This window comes from Pipistrellus kuhlii, unplaced genomic scaffold (genome assembly GCF_014108245.1).
Source record: "Pipistrellus kuhlii isolate mPipKuh1 unplaced genomic scaffold, mPipKuh1.p scaffold_m20_p_7, whole genome shotgun sequence".
Lineage (NCBI taxonomy): Eukaryota > Metazoa > Chordata > Mammalia > Chiroptera > Vespertilionidae > Pipistrellus > Pipistrellus kuhlii.
The window spans coordinates 43,090,657-43,112,186 of record NW_023425573.1 but is presented as its reverse complement, the minus strand read 5'-3'; the positions used below and the strand labels follow the sequence as shown (position 1 = coordinate 43,112,186).

Genomic DNA, 21,530 nt, shown 5'->3' with positions numbered 1-21,530 from the left:
AGCCGGGAACATGAATTAAGAATCTAAAATTTAAAAGTATGAACATCCAGTGTAACTAGAGTGTTTCACAGTATAACACACTGTCACTGTGAATTATTGTTAGTAGGGTATCATAAGGATGCAAAAAGCAGCTCAGAAAGCTCCAATGACTTGTCCTTGGTCACAGGGCCATGACTGACTCCACATGGAATTGAGTAGTCTGCCTTCTATTCAATAGTAAATAACCGCGGACCAATTTAGGATTGAAACAAAACTCCAAACACTAATAAGTGAATGCTAACCAAGGTCTCGATTTTCCTCTTACCATCTGTAAAACAGGCCTCTGGCTCATCTGATTTCACAGACTCTGCCTCCGCCTCTTCTTCTAGCAGCGGGTTATCAACTGTGCTGCACTCAGAGGAACTTGACTGGTTCCGTTTCTAGAAAGAAATTCACCACCCACCAGAGAGTTCATTTAGAGTTCATTCAAATCTTGCACTTAAGCATATGTACTAATCAGAGTCATGCAAACTGTTATGAAAAATATTAATAATATGATGGCCATAAAAAAACAGACACAGAGTTCAAGTAACCTTACAATGCATTTATGTTTGATCTATCTACACATCCTGTGAAAAATAATTTTTATTATTTTTATAATGCTTTAAGTAGTTAGACATAATTAGCATAAGGTAATGTTTTAATGTAAACTACAGCATTTGCATAGTATTGGCCTCATTTTTATTATGTATAATGGGAATTTCTTTATTCTAATAATTATTATTTTAAGACAATCAAGATCCTAATAGCAATATCATACAAGTGCCAAATTGCCAACACCTGATAATTGAAAGGTCAGATCTGGCAGGTGGCAGAAAAAAAATTGATATTTAAAACTAATAAAAAGAAAGAAGTTAATGTAAAATAAAATTCAAATGTATTTCCTCATATTAGAATAGGTATCAGGATGATATAGATAGAAGCCTTTCATCAAGACCAAAAAAGTCAAATATTATATTGGAATCAAGACACTAATGACAATCATAATAATTATCTCATCCAACACCACACATTTTAGTATAAAATTTCAGAGTGTAGTGCTGAAATTTTATAGTATAATACAGTAGAAAAGATCATAAAGTATCATTTAAAATGTCAAGAGGTAGTGGCTACTAAAGTGAGCACCACATGCAAACTCTGAAACAAAGATTTAATGAAATTAAACATGGCAGACTAACACATGAGAGGAATGGATTCATGGTGATTATGATCATATAACTGATCATAACACAAGCAAGTTTTTCCCACCCAGAACTTTATGATCAAACATGATGTTTACACATATACACATACACAGAAATTTTAGGAAAAAATACATACAGCAATTGTAGCAAAACTCTGTCAATTTTTCCTAATACTGTTTTTTAAGGGGTAGAGGAGCCCATCAATGGAAGAGTTCATTTTCATTCTCTTTGCTAAATAACATGTGAATATTGAAAACTACTCGTTATTACAGCATATATGTATCATATTAAGATTACGGCTTTCAAGTGCTAAAAAATTCAAGTGCTAAAAAATGAAGAAATATTCATTTCAGTTGATTAATTCTTTAATCTATTAATTTACATTAATATCCCAGGTCCAATCTAAAATACTAATTTTTAGAGACTGACTTAGAATCTAAGTGTTCTTTATGAGTCCACATTAAATTCTCAGTGCTGTTATTATCACCCAGTATTCAACATCAGTAAAAAGCGCATTGATAAAATATTGTATATAATAAATGATGTAAGCAAAGTTCTTTTTATAACGGGAGTAAAGGATTGTGAATACACTATTAAATTAATACTTGAAATCTATGTTGGAATAGAGGCATTATTTCTATTAGACCAAAAGTTATAATAATATCAGTTATGAAGAGTATCAGAATAAAATTTCACTTAAAAAGAAGGCTATTTAAACTGATTGAATTCATCTAAAATTACTGTAAAATAAAGGATATAGAAATTAATTATGACTAAATATTCTGTAAGGTTACAAAATATACACTACCCCATGAAACAATGGGAAAACGTACAATTACTAATATGTCCTATTGTGCCAACTACCACAAAACACACACCATTTTTACTATATCTAAAAGACTACTAGTATAGTTATTTGATGTCCTCAGTTCTTGACTTCCCAGCTGCATGTGACAAAGTCCTTCAACCCTGAAACAGAATTAGTGGCCTGGATTTTGAGGCAAAGCTGTGGGAGGAATTGCTGATGGGAAGAATACAAAGCCCCTCCATGCTATTAGCCAAAATACTGATAACTAGAAAATCATTATAAGGTGTGTTTTTTTTTCTCAGCTGGTAACAACTTTTAACAATTTATTTATTTATTATTTTTATTTTAATTTATATTTATTGTTGAACATAATACATATGTCCCCTTTTTTACACATTGACCCCTCCATCCTATACCCCCCTCCCAGGCCTTCACAATACTGTCTTTTCCATGAGTTATGGATATATACGTATAAGTTATTTGGTTAACAACTTCTAAATTATAAATAATTAAAAATAATTCTAATTTTAGAATTATGACTTTGCCTAAATTAATGAAAACATTTTCAACTTCAATACAATATTTTATTTTCTCACTGTTTATAAGAGCATCAACAAAGAAGACTTATGCCAAGTTAATTTATAAACAAAGGTAAAAGTTAAGATGATTTTGTGGAGTGTATAATTGTCATTGAAACTTTTTTTTCTCCCATAGCTTTTATGGCAGTTTTTTTTGTCAATTAAATTCAGAGTTTGGCTCAGATTTTTATATCATAAATGATAGTTATTCAATGTTATTCCTCACTGGAACAGAAATTATAAAAATATTGAATATGAAGTACAAATAATTTATATCACAAGACAAATTATCACAGCTTTTTGAAATGTTAAATTTAGAATGTTTTTTAAAAAGTCAGTGTTTTTCTGGGAATGCATTAAGTATTTACAAGGTAATTATGCATATATATATAATATTTGTGTACATGCCCAGCAATATAGAACAGTAGTTCTAATCTTTTCAACCTTTAAAGTCAATACTTATGAAAGCATAAGTTTCTTTAAAGGGTCCCAAAAAGGTGACTTTAAATAGGCTAACATGTATAATAGTTTTCTCTTGAAGGCAAGTTCATTTAATTTTCATAGCACGCATTGTTAGATTAACTAGATTAACTATTGAATCTTCTTTTATACTTCTTTAGTACACAGAGAATATTATGTCAATAATTTGTATAATTTTATATAATTAATTAAATAATTATTTTTCACCCCTATAAACTCAATCATTGGTTATTTAGCTCCCTTATAATTTTGGAATGGAAGAATGATTTTACTATATTAAAAGCAGTGAAATAAATATAGTATGAAAATGTTCCACTTTGATATTATAAGTAGGCCATTTTGAAATCCTTTTGTACATTTTATTTATTTTTTTGCTAATCCTCACCTGAGTATATTTTTTCCATTGACCTTTTTAGAGAAAGAATGGAAAGGAGGAGGAGAGACAGAAAGGGAAACACTGATGCAAAAGAGACACATTGACTGGCTGCATCCTGCACACACCCTGACCAGGGCTGAGGATCCAGCCTACAACTGAGGTATGTGTCCTTAACTGGAATTGAACCCGTGACCCTTCAGGCTGAAGGCCGATGCTCTAACCATTGAGCAAACTGGCTAAGGCTGTATATTTTATTTTTAATAAGAAGTGAAATATAATTTTTATTACTTCTTTGCTTGTTAACAAAAATATTTTTGTTTAATCTTTCTCAGTCTCCATATAAATAAACGTAAGTGTAAACATAGGACCATAGAGGCAGATACTAGCATAAGGAATAGGAAGTATGCCATAGTAGTATTCTTGCCTTTGTATCGAATAATGATAATGAATGAAGGTACTTTCTAAAATGTCATTCTCCATATGAACCTTTATACCTGAATCAAAAATTTTAAATGTACAAAAGTATACAGTAAAAAATGTCTCCCCCCCCCATAATCACACTTGCTTGATACTATTTCCTTGAGGTGAACTACAATACAGTGTGTGTATGTGTGTGTGTGTGTGGGGGGGACACAGGGACATATGTTGTTCATATGGAAAATAATACAACAATTAATAAATAATAATACAAGATTAAACTCTTCCACATACAACTGTAAACCTACTTTTGCTCCACCCTGGGGCACATCTTTTTATATTCTTTAACGTGCATCCATCAAACGATGAAGTAGTTTGGAAATGTTCCTAATCTTCATTATACACTTAAGTAGCTCTCTAAGCAGCCCCTTTTAATGACTGAAAATATGATCAAGTTAAAAACTTTATTATTTTTCATGATTCTCCTTCTGATTGCCTTGCAAGTATATTTTCTACAACATGGCATATGAGTGTCATAGGAGAAATTTCCCTAAACTGGTCACTTAGAAATTTATTATTCACACTTCCTGAGATAGGCAATCACATTGGAAGACGATTTCATGTTAGTCTGGAGAGTAGTTAAAGCCAGTTTGTCATTTCGAGAGGTATGAAGTAGAATTTGTTAATAATCTGATCATCTGACCCTTAAAAGCTGAAAACCATCAAACTTATATAAACACTGAAGCAAACAAATCTCAACAACCAGCTATTCAAAGAGAATGGCTGGCAAGCACCCCTAAGAAGTTACATTTAAAGTATCTACCATATGACTGAAAACAAAAACAAACGGGCAAACACAGCAAAGTTTGCTCATATAAGAAGGTGGAACTGGTTATACAATAGATCTCTTAGCCAGATCGTACAGTATTGTCTTGAAGCTTCTTTCTGGTGGAAAGGAAAGCAGCATTCACCAATGAGGTCTTGCAATTTAAAGCAACTAACAACAGTAGTCAAAGGCACTGTGCACTAACACAGAACAAATATTTGCAGAGAATAGATATCTCAGTAGCTGGAATATTGTGGATCAAATCAGAAAGAGTATCTCAAAAACTTTAGAAGCAAACCTCTAAATAGTTCTACTGAGGCCTGCTAGAAAATTGCAACAAATGGATAAATAAGGATGGGAACAGAGGCAAGCAAGACAGCAAAACACGAAGTAAAGGCTCACCCTCATTAAATGTTATTTATACTTTTAAAAAGACCAGAATGACAAGCAAAAAATAAATTACCTATACATTTGAATGATTAATGCTGTCTCTGCAACTACTCAGCATGAGAAAGGCAAGGAAAGATAAATTCCAATAAATGAAACAATTACCAGTTTTTCAAACCTGAATTTCTAATATTGAAAGTACAATATAAAGCGCCAAAACCGGTTTGGCTCAGTGGTAGAGCATCGGTCTGCGGACTGAAAGGTCCCAGGTTCAATTCCGGTCAAGGGCATGTACATTGGTTGTGGGCACATCCCTGGTAGGTGGTGTGCGAGAGACAGCTGGTCAATGTTTCTCTCTAATCGACATTTCTAGCTCTCTATCTCTCTCCCTTCCTCCTCTCTGTAAAATATCAATAAAATATATATTATAAAAAAAAGAAAAAGAAAAAAAAAAGTACAATATAAAGTGAAAATTGGCACTGATATATCTTTCCTAACCTTTATATAGGCAGCTTCTGCCAAAGAAAATTAATATATTTTAAGTCATTCTCCACAACTGAAATATCCAGAGAATGACCATTTGTTGGCATGTACCTCATGTTTTCTAACAGTACTTTGGTAAAAAGAAAATAGTAATAATTTAGGAATTAAACACACCCATTTTATTTCTGGAAACAGTTTTCTCAAAAATTGTGTTTTATCTGTACATATATATATAGTACTCTATGTGTGAACCCTTTTTAGGTTCCAATGGGGATGAGGTTTACTAGATTCTGAAATAAAAATGTTTTCTAAGAAAATATTGCCTCTAAATCCAATCAATTTGAAATAGAAAAATATGTGTTTTATTTAGGGGCACCTTTAAAATTAACTTTAAGTAATTTTTTTAAATTAGAAATTAAATTTTTTTAAAATTAGAAACTGGTAGCATTATTATCCCTAGAGAATATCAATTTTAGGATAAAATTCTATTTTCATCACTGCCAATAATGAAAATAATAGAAACATCCCAACAATAACAGAGAAATTAAAAACATGAAGTGGATTATAAAAAAAGGGCAAGGGTCTCCCTTTTAACATAGATTCCCCCCAACCCAAGGATCTATTATAGTTCTGTAATCCAAGAATATACCCTGAAAGTAAAACAATGGATTATATATTTTTTATACTTGTTAAAAATATTAGATAAGACAATTCATAATAATCTGTTTCTAATTGTAGGAAAAGTGTTTTATGTCTCATAGACAGTTTTAGTGTCCACTTCATAATATGCTCTAGTTAAATCTCTTCTTGGGGTTACTCTGCACATCTCTTTATGCAATAAATACATAATCAGAAACTCAGTCTCATCAATGGTTAGTATTACTTCTGGAATCTAATTAAGCATTTCAAGCACTTACAACTCATTTGTTCATATGCAGGGCCTAGTAAATTACTGATGCATTTTGCATATGATCAAACAATAACCAAATGTTAATTACTGAATGGACTAAAGAAATAGAAATCTAGTTATCACTGTGCTTAAGATCATTTCCAATGTACTGAGTTTGGCTCTGCCCCAGCTTTCTAGATGTGTACTTAGAAAGAAGCTCATTTGAATGATGAGACATTTCCTTACCTGTAAATACAGGTCTAGCAATAGAATGCTGCTTTCCTGTTCTGAGATTTTATGTTTATGTCTAAAATATTTCTCCCACAAAAATAACAAAAAATAGTGTCTTCAGAGAGTTTTAATTTACTGAATTTAAATGAGACAATTTTTCTAGCTTTACAGAGCTATATTTGACATATTCCATGGTGTAAGTTTAAGGTGTATATGTGATGATTTGATACATGTATATATTGTGAAATGATTATCACAATAAGTTTGGTTAACACATCCTTCACCTCACAGTTACCATTTTGCTGTTGTTACGGTGAGAACAGTACAACTTTCCCCTCACAGCAATAATGTGACAATTTAATGTGATGCATATATCGATATATATATATATATATACACATATATAGCTTAAATTAGCAGGGGAAGTTGATGAGGATTTCAGATGAAATGTTGCTTCAATGGCCTCTGTTACATTCTATATTTTACAACCTTTAAAATCCATCCAATAAACATCTATAGATCATGCACTTGAAATAACCTAAGGACATGAGAGATCAAGAAAGTCATCAAAAGCACAACAAAAAGATGATGGAATTGCCCCAGTGACATGCTGTGATGCCAATTCCTCTATGGAACAAGAGTATGTATATGTTTCTACTTTCTTGCAATGAGTCAGGCAGAACAATTTTGTAGCTGAAAAGCATGCATGACACTGAAAAAAATATCATATAGGTATGATTTTTTTTTTTAGGTAACCTGTGGAAAAGTGTTCACATGTCTCTGCCTGGTTAAAAGCACAGAGCTGCTTCCTTGATTGGTCCAGTTTGGTTTTACCCCTGTGAGAAGTAAGAAGGTTAGGCACTGAAGTTTAGAAATGCAACATGATGGAACAGCTTAGCCAAACTGATTTAAAATGGCTAAGGTCACATGCCTGTAAATAGAAATTCGTCATGTTTCACAATATATACAATATGCCCAATATGAAGCAATATATTGGAAACCCAGTAATCAGATTAAATATCTCTTAACATAGATTTAAAAATAATGATCTGAACAGTTACATAATTCTGTCATTTAGAGGAACTGAAATACTATAATGTGCTGAGAAGGTCTTTTGTATACTCTGCTCTTCATAAAAACATTTTAATATAAGTGAGTCTCAATACTGGAGTGGGATGAGAGTAATAGTTTATAGTTTTTAAAAGACTATTCTTACAACAGCATTTTTAGTTACTTTTAGCTAACATACTTATTCAATTTTTATATTTCAAACAGCATTGCAGGAGAAGGTTTTTGCAAATTAATCAAAATTGAAACATAAGAAACATTAACTTCAAAATGTCAGAGCAAAATTTCATTGTTTTAGACACATGAACAAATTCAATTAGAATGAAAGATTTTTAAAAAATAGTTTGGAACCAATTTTCAAAAAAGAATGTTCTAAGTAAACTTCTATAGAAGTGTTTTGTTTTTGTTAGAATCTATATAAGACAGGAGCAAATGTTAACTTCCTCAAAGGTATAATTGTAATGAATCCCAAAGTCAAAAGCATTTCTGAAAAAAAAAAAAATTTGTTTTGTTTTGTAAAATGCAATAATGAGACTAAATCTAAACTGCCTTCAATTGCCTTTTTGAGGAAAAAAAACTTTATAAAAAATCTAAAGAGGTAGACATATTAGCAACATCATTAAAACATTATATAGTAAAAGGATATATTTAACCGTGATGACTACAAATATTTATAAAATCAATAAAATAAATGCCTTTAACAGCAAGTAAGCACATTTAAGTTTCTCCAAAGTTGATGTCTTTCAAAATGAATACTGAATGGATGAATGGATGGGTGGATAAATGAATGAGTAAATCAAGCAAACTCTATGAATGTTTGTTTCTCTGCCTCAGATTTCCTTCTTCACCCAATGAGTTCATTTCCATTCCTCAGAGTCTGGCTCATGTGCCACCTCTGACTCGATGCATCCTCAATGGACTGGTTTATTACTGTGATGTGGAATGTGCCTTGTTCTGCTCTATGGTATATTATCACGCTAGAATATAACGTAACAAATTAGCGTTAAAGAGGATTAGAAGCTGAATCAGCAAATACACACCATTATAACAAAAAAAAAACAAAACAAAACAAAAAAGTGATCCTGAATTGCAACATTACAGGGATATAATTGAAAATAATTGAATTCCCATTCACTCTCTTGCCTTTCTAAAATGGTTAAAGCTTGCCACTCAAACTCAAAAAGACCCCAGAAACATCTGTGACTAACCAGCTTCCTATCTTGTCATCTTTCATTGTGTCAACCATCCGTACATACAGATTAACAATATCTCCTTCCCAGGGTTGTCATAGAAGGAGGTTATATAACATAGGTGAAAGTGGCTAAAGTCTACATTTTTTCATTGTTTCCTTGGTGCTTTCTTTTTTTGTGTCCAGTTATCAAGTGTTGAGCATAGTCACTTGACCTCTTGCCTCCCATAGCCCCAGATCCTTCTTTGGGGCAAAACACTCACTCCTCCAGTGCCAGGGGTGTCGGCAGTTGCAGGCTCATGCTGAGTTCCTCTCTGGGAATGATCATACAGAAGGAAGCTGCCTCATCCAAGTTTACGCCACTCTCCCTAGAAGAGGGGAGGGGAGTCTGCACCCAGAACCCCCCTTGCTTCAGGATGGGACAACTCCACCGAGTCACCCCAAGGTCAGAGATGCCTGTAGGGTCAGCTGAGGCATCTGCTGTAACTGCAGAGCATTTCACCATCCCCCCCGTCCCCTCCTCTTATTTCCCTCACTTCTTACAGGGTTAGGCATTGTCCCTGAGAACACTGCCCACCAGGTCTCTTATACAGAGATTTCTCCCAGAGTGTTTCTCAGGGACCCTGACCCCAGACAGACTCCGTGTGGAATCCCATGCTTAACACAAAATTCCAACCTGTCTGCAACAGTCTTCTCTTCCTAAGAATATGTCTCCTCTTTCTGTTAAATAAAAATAAATATACTTCAGTTTCTTGCCAGGAACACCAAGTTATCCAGTACCTGGCCTCAACCTACTCTGAAATCTAGTACTTACCTCCAGGCCACCCTCACGTGCATTTAATGGGCCTTTTTGCATCTGGATCCATTCACATGTGCCAGTCACCCTCTCCCCACCCCCTTACCTCTACCAGAAAGGTTTCTGTCTCTTTCATTTCCTTTCTCTATCTCTGTCTCTACCCTTTCTGTCTCTCTCTGTCCTGATCCACCTGATAAATTCTCTATTTACTATACTAGTAAAACACACTTTAAGTGCCATCTCCTCTATGAAGTATTTCAGTTTATTATCAAAATTAATTGTCCCATACTCTGCCCTGCCTCAATATTTTGTCTAAAACTCTGTTTTAATTTTTTATATGATTAATTATAATCTTGCTTTACTCTATAGCCGTTAAGGCAGTGCCAGAGACCAAGAAGACTTTCAGCTTACATTTACCGAAGAAATTAGCACGGACAATACCGTCTTTCTAGTCTAGCCAATATACATAACAAGCAGGTGCTCAGTAAATGTGAGCTGGAAAGGGGTTAGTGATAATGTACAGACAATGTACTTAGATGCACTCCTTTATCATTTCCTCTCCCACAGTGATCAAGGGAAGGAAGCGCTTATACAGACTTTGCTTCTTTTCAGAAAATGAAGTTTTGCACTAGAATGTTTGCAGTGTTTTGAGTGACACTCTTGATTCTACAAAAGTTTGATTATATAAAATTTGGAAGCTTTCATTGACCTCCTTTCTCAGCTAGCTCCTTCACAACTTCCATACAATATTTCAAAACATTAAAGAATTATCAAGTAAAGTATCTGTATGTGTCTTGAGAAGGAACGAATGGGGATCTTTCTGTGAGGAAATTTTTACACAGGATGTTTTCCCGTCTGCTGAGCACACAAGATGAGCAAGTTCACTTAAGCCGGCCTTGGGAAGTGATTGCATTTCTCAAAAGAGCAGTAAGGACGAGTTGGGGGTACGATTCACAACAAGTAAAGGAGCCCCGAGAGCTGCAAGAGTCTACTTTATGAGCTTTAACATCATACGAGGCTGTTATATTTTGGAGAAATAAACTGGATAATTTAACTTTTAAAATTACATATACTTCCAAACTCAATGCTACAACTCGGTGAAATGGCTCTTTTGTTTTCATCTGCAAAGCAGAGAAGGAAGCAACCTATAATAGCCACAAACAAAGGGAATGTCTCTCTGACCCTCTAAGAATGAGCTCTCCATTTAAAAAAATTAATTATTAATTTCGTTTTTTAGAGCTTTCAGTTTGAAGCGTGGCACAATAAAGAAAAAGAAAAAAAGTCACACTTCTTAAGAATTTAGTTAAGCCAGATGCCAATCACATTCACTTACTGCAGCTGGGTAAAGGACGTTTTTCCTAAGCAACTGTTAGCAAAATGCCTGGAGCATGGTAGATCTCAATAAATATTTAATGAATGAATGGGTGCATTTCATGCTTCATTTAAGGCTCATAATAACGATGGGATTCATTGCCAATGGTAAAAATCTGTGCACTGGGTTGTTAACGTTTGCTGGTGCTGAGAGGGCTGCACTGGCCTCTGGAGGGGCTGATTCTGAGAGGAGCTGTGGTTCTGGGTCTGTGTTCTGGGAAGCAGTGGCAGGAAACCTATTCTCATGGGCCCACGGGGATGACAGTGTGTCTCTCTCGATTCTGAGACAAACTTCATTTTCAGAAAAATGTGAATGTTCTATTGCCAATACTTTCCTCACAACTGTTTAAGATATTTTATTTGGCACTTTATTTGAACTCATACTTGAGTCGTTTTCTGGTAAGGTGTTTTATTATAAAACTAGTGGCCCAGAGCACAAATTCCTGCACATTGAAAGGAAATTAATTAGAAGAAATCTTTTAATATTGCTATTTGCCCTTTCTCTATAATAGAAGTGTCAACCAAATTCACAATCAACAATGACAGATCTGTGCTATTGGCGCCAGCAAGAGCTTTATATGTATCACGCATGCACGAGTCAACTTTGCCTTTTATAGATATAGAATAAACTTGCTTAATTACATCTGCTTTCTGATTTATCTAATCTTTTTCCAGCCCAGTGAAGCACTCAAACTTCTCTTTCAGGTAATTGTTAGCAACACAGCAGTAAAAATCAACATGAAGCAGATTATTATTGTAGATCACGCAGGGAGAACAAAGGGTAAAATATTTAACTGCAGCAGTGTTTGACTGTATTCTGCACAGTGAGAAAACCTGAAGTCATTTTCAAATTCCACCATTTCTTACTTCTTTTCAGCTGGGTCAAGTTTCTAAACTTTCTAAATTTCCATTTTCTGGCTAATGAAAATAAAATAGGATTCCACCAAGTCTGCTGTCTAACTACTCCAGGACTTCTGGGAGGATCAAATGAAGCCAGGGGTGAATTTAGGTTCATTTCCTGTGGCAATTCAATCCATCACAGTGGCCTTTGGGAACACTGCAGATAATGATGCTGAGGTGGCATCCCAACTTAAGGTGGGGAGACTTCAGAGGATGTGGCTGATAATGGAGGAAATAAAATGGAGTTAAGCATTGCTAAGAAAGTCACTTAAAATAGAGTTGGGTGGTCACGAGGAAGTGGGGGCCTATGCATATCTCATGTGTCAGTTCTCAGAATTCCTACTGAGTTGCTAAACACAGCTCAAGGCCAAGCCAAAACCACCTCGAAAAGCAACTGCTGCCTGGACTTAACTTCCTCTTGGTAGTTTCTGCCAACCTCATTTGCATATTACAACTAACCAGTACCAATTAACCTAGCCAGCAATACTTTATTTACATGGAGGACCTAAATGGAAACTACACTTTATTTTTTTTTTCCCCTTTAAAAACCCTGTCTTTCTTTGTTCTCTTCAGAGTGCAATTTGGATGGCTACCTGAATCTGTGCCTACAGGATTGCATTTCTTTTTGCTCAAATTAATGCTTATTATAAACTACTTCTTTGGTTAACATGTCCCAGAACAGGAATTTGTAACAAGCTCCCTAAACTTGTAATGAGCTTCACTAAAATTGTGAACTACAGATCTATATTATGCTACCTCTTTTTAATTTAATCAGTGGCAAGTAGCTCCTAATAGTGTGTACATGCCTACTCAATTTCATACCCATAATAATTATTAATTGGGAACTTATTCTCCAATAGGAACTTTTATAATTATTAACATATATACCTTAATCTTCATTACAATTTTAATTTGTATATGAGGAAACAAAAAAAACAAAAAAAAAAAAAGAGAGGCTTGAAATTCTCAAGATCACAGAGTTAGTAAATATCAAAGCTAGGATTTAGGGCAAGTATTCTAACCATACCTCAAGGTAGTGCTTAAGACTTAAATAACCTATTTATATAGAATCAGGCATTATTTTTTGCTGGGTAATCAAGATTTGTCTCTTGAGCAAAGTTCATCAAGAACATAGCAATTACTATTTCAGAGATATCTCAGACATGAAAAGATAAAAAAGTCATAAGGAAAAAATAAGCATCTGGCAACTAAGGTGGGAGTTGAAGATTAGGGGAATTAGAGCAGAGAGTTAACAAGGAAAGTAATGGAAACATTTTAGATGAAGGAAATCAGCATTGTTTAGTGATTCAAACTGAGAAAGGAAACCAAAACCAAGTGGTAACTAGAAACATTTAAATCTCAAGCAATTGGAGAGACGCTTTAGACATAGGGTTTCACAGTTGATGACCACTTAATATTATCTCTAAGCTATTTCCTATAAATCTTGAACTTTTATTATTTCTCAAACTCAGTGTATAGTCAAGTAGGTTTGAATGTACATAAGATGACACACTCTAAGAAATGTCATGGAAAATGTTTCATAAAGTCCAAACTTCAAAGTCAATAATTTTAAGTGAACTTCTTTTAGATGGTAATGATGATGAATTCAATAATAAACACAAAAATTCACAACTTTTGAATTTTGGAGATATCACTTCTCCTATGGAAGGTTTTAAAAATAAAATATTTTATTTCTTACTTTGACACCCTGGAAGTAAATTATTTGACTACTTAGAAATATATACTTCTAATTTATTTAATTATCTATTTACTCAATAAGTATCGAGCATTTACTATGCAACTAGTACTGGTCATATGGTCAGTACACACACACACACACACACACACACACACACACAGAAAAAGAGAGAGAGAGAGAGAAAGAGAGAGAGAGAGAGAGAGAGAGAAAACTGTATCTTTATTCCAAAATCCACTATAAATTCATGGAGGTCAAGTTTAATACAGGGTTAAGCAGATAGAAGGCTTTGGTAAAAACCCATCAAATACTTTCAAATGTGATCTAAAGAAAAGAAAACAATAAAGTGATATTTTAAAAGTTTAAACAGATGCCATTAAATGCTCTGTCATAAAAATCACTTGTGATTATTCTATTTCATATTAGTAAAAATAGCTCAATAATACTTTGAATATATGTAAGCAGATGAAGGGAAGGTGTATGCAAAAAGTTTTAGAGATTCCTGTTCTCAGTGAGTTTATAGTAGTCTTTGATGCATACAATCATTTCTCAAAAAAAAAAAATTAAAATACAAGAGTAAAGAATAAAAACAGAAAGAAGCATAATATTGTGTGGGGTTCAAAATGAGGAGAGATCACAGCTTGTTGGGGAGAAATCAGAAAATATGTAATTCTGAATACTTTCTGAGCATTTTACATGTGTTAATTCACTTAACCCTCATCATCCCTACAATGTAATAGTTTTACTGATGGGAAAGCTGAGGGCTATGCTTTTAAAGATGTGTACAGGAGACTTTCGGGGCTCAGGACACTTCAGAGGAGTGACATGATTAGGACTGAACCTCAGTAAAACTAATCAAGTCAGTAGATGAGGAAAAATGGAGGCAGAGGCACCAGTAGGGACTCTACGTGAAATGGTTTTGGCAAGAAGTAGTGAGTTCAAAGGCAAAGGTAATGGAGAGGAGCAGTGGATTCAAGGGACACTGTGGAAGAAAACTGTCTATGACTTTATAACTGCTAATGAAGTGGGGTTGAAGGAAGGTAAGATTTAAAGATACCTGGTACTTTCAAAATCAATAATTATTAACCACTAAGTAAAACCTTACCAGATACACCTTTAGAATGCTGCTTTGTATACTCGTGCACACAAAAACTACCCATCAGTGTGCAATATGAGAAAGAACTTATAACACAAAAATCTGAAATTTTGATTCATTTCATATGAATTAATAATATAAAGCATAATGTGTATAAAACAATCTTACCCCTTTGCTGTATTCACTATCTGAATCACTGCTAAGTTCCTCAGTGTTCATAATTTCCAAATCAGATTCTCCAAGTGCAATTGGAACAGTCACTGTGAGGCTGGGATTATCAATAAATGACTGAAATTCACTTGCTTCCATCAAGTATTTGTCCGTGTTCCTTCTAAAACCACTTATTTTATCTTTTTCTTTGTGGAAATCATGATCTTTGTTCATTTCAGCAAGTGTACGGTTAGAGATATCGTTTTCCTTCTTGCTATTTAGATCTCCTGCTTGTCTTGTCGCTTTGGAAATCTTGGGCCTTTTGGAAAATGTCATTAGAACAAATTCACCTAACTTCTGTTTCGTGTAATTTGTTCCTTTCTTAATTCTGGCCACTGCAATCTGGAGGTTGTTTACATCAGTTTCCTCGTCACTTGCTGTAAGATTGTCTGAACTAAATGAGCTCAATAATAAAGCCAGAAATAGATTGAGGACCTGTATCAGGGTGGGGGTGAGAAAAGAGCGAAACAGGAAATAAAGAAAATAAGTACGCTTTTCTGAAATATAGGTAAAAATCTACCCCAGCAATGAAGAACCCTGCACTTCTCTCCACTCATAGAGAAGAACATGTAATAGGGGTAGATGAGAGGTCAGACTTGTCATCAGTCTCTCCTTAGACCAGCACCTGTGAACTCTGGAGCTCAGCTATTCCCTTGAAGGACTAGACTGGCCTAAGGCGAAAAGAGAGCACTCCCTTTGCCAATGTCATTATCACTCCGAAGTTCATTCCTGCAGCAGGAAGCCCTTGGTCAAATTTCCTTTTATGGACCTAATAAGCCCCGCTAATGTTTTCCTGTAATAAATATATATTACCAGTGAGAAACAAGTAGAACAAGAAAACTGTGACTACTGACTATTGCGCCAAATCACTTTTCCCAGAAGATATGATAGATGTTACTTGTTGCAACAAATGGAACATGTCATACTTGCAGACCTCCTGTAATAAAATATTCTGTCCAAGAATTGTGCCAGTGTGCAATTTAATGAAACTTTTAAAGCGGGGCAAAGGGTTTGCCCATTGAACCCAATTCAGATGAGGTAATGGCATTAGGACCTGGGTGGCTTCGATGCCCATGATGAGACTGAAAAGAGGTCGGGACAATTACCTCTGAAGCAAAATCCTGTTTGTGTGCAAAACCATTTCTGTTGTTCTTCCCTGAGGTAGGGTCTAGGTGAACTCAACATTGTGAAAAATAAGGATTCTCACAGAGGACTGAAAATGTGTAAATTCTATTGGTCAGTAATCAACTTTGTAAATTCTGCTTCTTTCATCTTTCATTAGGAAAATCTCATAAAAAATATAAGTATGGGTTAGCTGGCAGGAAAATTAAGACAATATTTCATAGCCCTTCCTGTTATTCCTATATTGAAATAATCAATGTTCCGTTATGATTCAGAATTTTAGTTCTAATTAATTCTAAATTATAAAATAACTTCTCATAACCTCCTATAACAATTTTCCATGGAGAATTTTAAATGTGTGAACTTCTGAGTACATACCACGAGGTTTCCAATGACCATGACCATCATGAAAACAATAAGGCACATGGCTTGACCAGCGACCTCCATGCAGTCCCACATGGTCTCTATCCACTCTCCACACAGCACGCGGAACACGATCAGGAAGGAGTGGAAGAAGTCGTGCATGTGCCAACGTGGGAGTATACAGTCTTCATTGATCTTACAGACACATTCTTTGTAGCTTTTACCAAAGAGCTGCATGCCGACCACCGCAAAAATGAAGACGATGATGGCCAACACCAAGGTGAGGTTTCCCAGGGCCCCCACTGAATTGCCAATGATCTTGATCAGCATGTTCAGGGTTGGCCAAGATTTTGCCAATTTGAAAACTCGGAGCTGAAAGCAAACACAAAGCATAATATTAATTATTATGCTAAGTTTTAATGTTTCCAAGCTTGAATTTTATTCCAAATATTAAATTCTAAAATATTGCCATTACCTAGCAAAAAAAAAAATTGTATTTTTAATTTTCATCTATTTACAATATTTCTGCTATTTTGTTATACTTGCTCCAATATAATGACCATATGGTTTTAAGGAAGTGTGTAATTTTAGTTCAAGATGGCTGTGGATGCCTCTTGACATGGTCTCAGATATAGAGTTAATAATTTATCCTTAATTCTATTTTCTGATACTTTTCATAAAATTTTAATGTGAACATAGGGATAAAGTCTAAACTGTTATAGAAAGAAGCTTTAAAAAGTCTTTACTTTTTTTGTATTCTTGTTATTAGACAACAATTGTTTGGGGAACAATTACTTAATTTTTAATTATCAAATCCATAGATATCAAATATATTATAATGGCTGAAATTCTTTAAACCATAGTTTTTTACTGGGAAATAAATATTGTCCTACAGGGTAAAGATACATTTTCTATTATACTAATATAATATAACTGAAAATATTTTTGTTATATTAATACTTAAGGCCTGGTGCACAAAATTCATGCACAGGGTGGGGGGAGGGGGGGCAGTGTCCCTCAACCAAGCCTTCACCCTCTCCAATCTGGAATCCCTCTCACAATCCAGGACTGGTGGCTCCCAACCACTCGCCTGCCTGCCTGCCTGCCTGCCTGCTTGCTTGCCCCTAATCACTTCTGCCTGCCAGTCTGATCACCCCCTAACCACTCCCCTGCTAGCCTGATGGATGCATAACTGCTCCCCTGCCAGCCCAATTGCCCCTCACTGTCCTCCCCTGCAAGCCTGGATTGTGAGAGGGATCCCACAACTGCCCTCTGCTGCTGGCACCCCTAACTGCCCTCCCTTACCAGACTGGTTGCTCTTAACTACCTTCCTCTGCTGGCCTAGTTGTCCCCAACTGTCCTTCCCTGAAGAACTGGTCTCCTTCAACTACCTTTCCCTGCTGGCCTGGTCACCCCTAACTTCCCTCCCTTGCCAGCCTGGTCACCCCTAACTGCCCTCTCCTGCAGGTCTAGTCATCCCTAACTGCTTTCCCCTGCTGGCCTGTTCACCTCTAACTGCCCTCCCTTGCCAGCCTGGTCACCCTCAACTGCCCTCCCGTGCAGGCCTGGTCACCCATAACTGCCCTCCCCTGCTGACCATCTTGTGTCCTCATGAGGGTGGCCATATTTGACCTCAAAGTGGCGGCAATTTGTGTGTTGGGGTGATGTTCAATTTGCATATTACCTCTTTATTATATAGGATATAAAACTGAACACATCTTTAAGATCCTAAAATTAAAAATCCATGTGGCTTTGAGCTCCTAAAGTGCATTAGCTACTGAATTAATTTTATTTTATTAGATATCAGGACTTAATCTTCTCTTTTGATTCAAACCTCAAAAAATTTTTAAATAATATTAATCCAAAAACAAAGAAAATATTTTTATATATGTAGAATATAAGGTAAGGTTAGTCTATATTTACCAGTCTGAATGATCGAAGAACTGACAAGCCATCCACATCTGATAGGAAAAGTTCTACTAAACTTAAAGTCACAATAATGCTGTCAAAAATATTCCATCCTACTTGGAAATACTCATATGGATCCATGGCGATTAGTTTTAAAACCATTTCAGCTGCAAAAATCCCAGTAAAGACCTAAGTGAAAAAAATATAATGTTTTTATGGTATTATTAGAAGGTATAGAATCAACATAATGATAATAAAGCTTTAGCATTAGCTGTGCCTTGGTCAGTGTGCTAGATACTTTACAAATGTATGTTTTTATCTCATTTAATTCTGAGATTAAATGAGAACGATTCCTCCAGTTCGAATGCAAGCATTGAAGGGGTAAAAAGTGCTAACTCTCCTGTCATCTCTCATTATCCTTAGATAGCACCGTAGAAAAGCATGTAAAATTCCAGATAAGTAAAACTTTTGACAACAGTCACTCTTTGCAAAAAGAATTTATATGGTCAAGAAATTATTCTGGAAGAAAATAAAAAGAAAACATAGATACTAAGATTTTGAACCAGTCTTTATTGGAGATTTGGCTACTCTTAGAGTAATAAAGAATATGTTGACTCACTCTTTAAAGATTTATTGATAGAAGAGGAAAAAGTGTTTAATTGACACAGTGGCAGCTAAAGCAAGACTTTCAAAGCTTTGACACAAAAGTGCATCACAAAACATCATTAATTCATGACATTGGTATCAAAGGACTCACTTAAAAAGGCAATAGTGAAAGACTTGTTCATGTATCATTCATAAACAAAACATAATTTGACTCAGAGAAACTGACCAAGGAAATTTCAAAGGGAAATGGTTAGGTCTATAACTACATGAGTCAATTCTAAAATAATGCAGCATCAAGAAGAAAGTCAGGGACACTCAGACTTGGAACTGTGCTAATAGATAAGAAACACAGTGAATGGTTTTTGTGTTTACAGCGGTGCAGTCAACTCAATAAGAAGGTATTGATTTTCATGATGTAAACCTCCAACAATTAGGAACTAGGTAATCTTGTCTTTTTCTAAAGAGGAATTAAAGGGATGAGGAATGCTAACTCAGAAAGCAAATGAGGTACAAACATTCTGACTTCAAAAATCTGTAAGCAATCTGGAAGAGCAGACTGAAACACTCTTTGGCTTTAAAGATCAACTGGTTTAGGACCAAGGCAAAAGTGAAATTCCCCGATACAGATATTCATAAAGGCATCCAGATGATTCATATTTATGAAGAATCATAAATTGGGATCCTTTGGCCATGAAATAGAACCTCTGCCTGCTTCATGCAGATTGTCAGGGAGTAGTATTTTTGTTTGTTTGTTTGTTTGTTTGTTTGCAATAAGGCATTAATTAAGCTAGAGTAAAAACCAACACTGCACATTTAAAAAATCATTTAGCAATGATTTTCCTAATTGGATCCTATACCTTCCCGAAACCTGCAGGTCACCCTCTCACTTGTCTCCTATGTCCAGTTCAACCATTTTGGTTCCACTGTATTCTTATTCCTAAGGCTTGCTTCTGCTGATTGATTGAAAGCATGATGATAATGATGATGATAGTAACCACAGGTTTAATTTGCTGAGTACTGATTGTATGCCAGGCTAATAAATTAAGTAGAAAGTTTAATGCTAACCCAACAATGTGATAAATGAATTATCATCACCATTATACTATAAATGAAGAAATAATATTATTTTATAAATGAGGTATTATATTCTACAAATGAAAAAATTAAAGATTATAGAGATGAAAGTATTTGTATAAGGTCATATAACTAGTAAGAGGCAATATCAGCATTCAGTCCAATATTTTGGGATTCTAAAGGCCTAGACACTTTAACTGTTATATCAAAACAAAGCATTCATAGTTTTTCTGAAAATATGTGGGGTATGTACTTTCAAGGAAGTTACAATGATATTATAAAATGGGTAAGAAACTATCAAATTTTCCAAGTATTAATTTCAAAACACATACTGACAGAATTAACAACCCACTAACAACTCCAAAAATGGTGACTTTTTATGAAAACAGTGTTATTTATAAACCTCAACACTATTGCAAAACTATTTAAAAATAAGATCTATCACCAGAAACTTGACTCTGTACAATGATTCATATTGTGAATTCTGAATTTGCATAATTACCTGGCTGTGTATCCTTCCAACTTAAAGAACAAAACAAAACAAAACAAAACAAAGCAAAACAAAAAAAGATTTCAAGTGACTCACCAAGTTGCCCACAGTGAGCACGTTTTTGAATTCTTCAGTCATTGGGTGATGCTCCATCGCCATGAACAGTGTGTTTAACACTATGCAAATGGTAATAGTAAGATCGACAAATGGATCCATCACAATTACATACATAAGCTTTTTAAATTTTATCCAGAATGGAGAGCAATTCCAGATCAGGAATGTGTATGCAAATCTGTACCACCAAGGTGGACATTTTTGTCTGGACTCTTCAAGTTCTGTGAGGAACAAAACAAGAGAACATGAAGTCAATCATTTGTATGTCTTATTCCTAAATAAATCAGCAGTGCTCTTCTACAAGTCTCTGGCATATACTGTACAAATTGAACAGTACTTCCATGAAATCATAGCATTATTACATAAAATGTAACATTACATAGCATTATTGCATAAAGATGTAACAATATAATATTATTTTAGAAAAATGTATTATAATAACCCCATCAGATGCTCAATTTCTAGACCAAGCCTAAGGGAGAGGAAGGCAGTGAATTTAGTGACTGAAAACTGTTACAGCATCTCTCAGAGAAACATGTATATAATATGTGATGGTAAATAAGACAACCGAAGTTTTCTTAAGGGAAAATATATATTTTCCACCGATATACCTACTTCCCTCTGCATCCTTAAGTCCATGAAAACAATAGGATAATTATACTGTCTCCAGGAAAAGCTCTTGCTAGTTCACAGGTGAAAACAATCCCAGAACAAGGAGACTGGAAATAATTTATGGAGTGACTCATACAATTGGTATTTCATACCATTTATCCCACTCACTTGCTTCTCACCTTAAATTTAGGAGGTGGGTGGAAACTTTGTCGGTGAG

The 21,530-nt window shown here is 34.8% G+C and overlaps 1 protein-coding gene across 6 annotated transcripts in view; it reads right to left on the bottom strand.

Annotated features, from left to right (window-relative positions):
• The window catches only part of SCN9A (sodium voltage-gated channel alpha subunit 9), a 72,073-nt gene that overhangs the window by 26,990 nt on the left and 23,553 nt on the right, over positions 1-21,530 (bottom strand). For all 6 annotated transcript variants that reach the window (XM_036421869.2, XM_036421864.2, XM_036421866.2 and 3 more), the window contains 5 exons: positions 20,684-20,922; positions 18,433-18,606; positions 16,525-16,881; positions 14,983-15,459; positions 305-419 (listed from right to left, as the gene is read on the bottom strand). In XM_036421869.2, the coding sequence (XP_036277762.1) occupies positions 305-419; positions 14,983-15,459; positions 16,525-16,881; positions 18,433-18,606; positions 20,684-20,922 (1,362 nt within the window). The remainder of the gene's footprint in view (positions 1-304; positions 420-14,982; positions 15,460-16,524; positions 16,882-18,432; positions 18,607-20,683; positions 20,923-21,530) is intronic.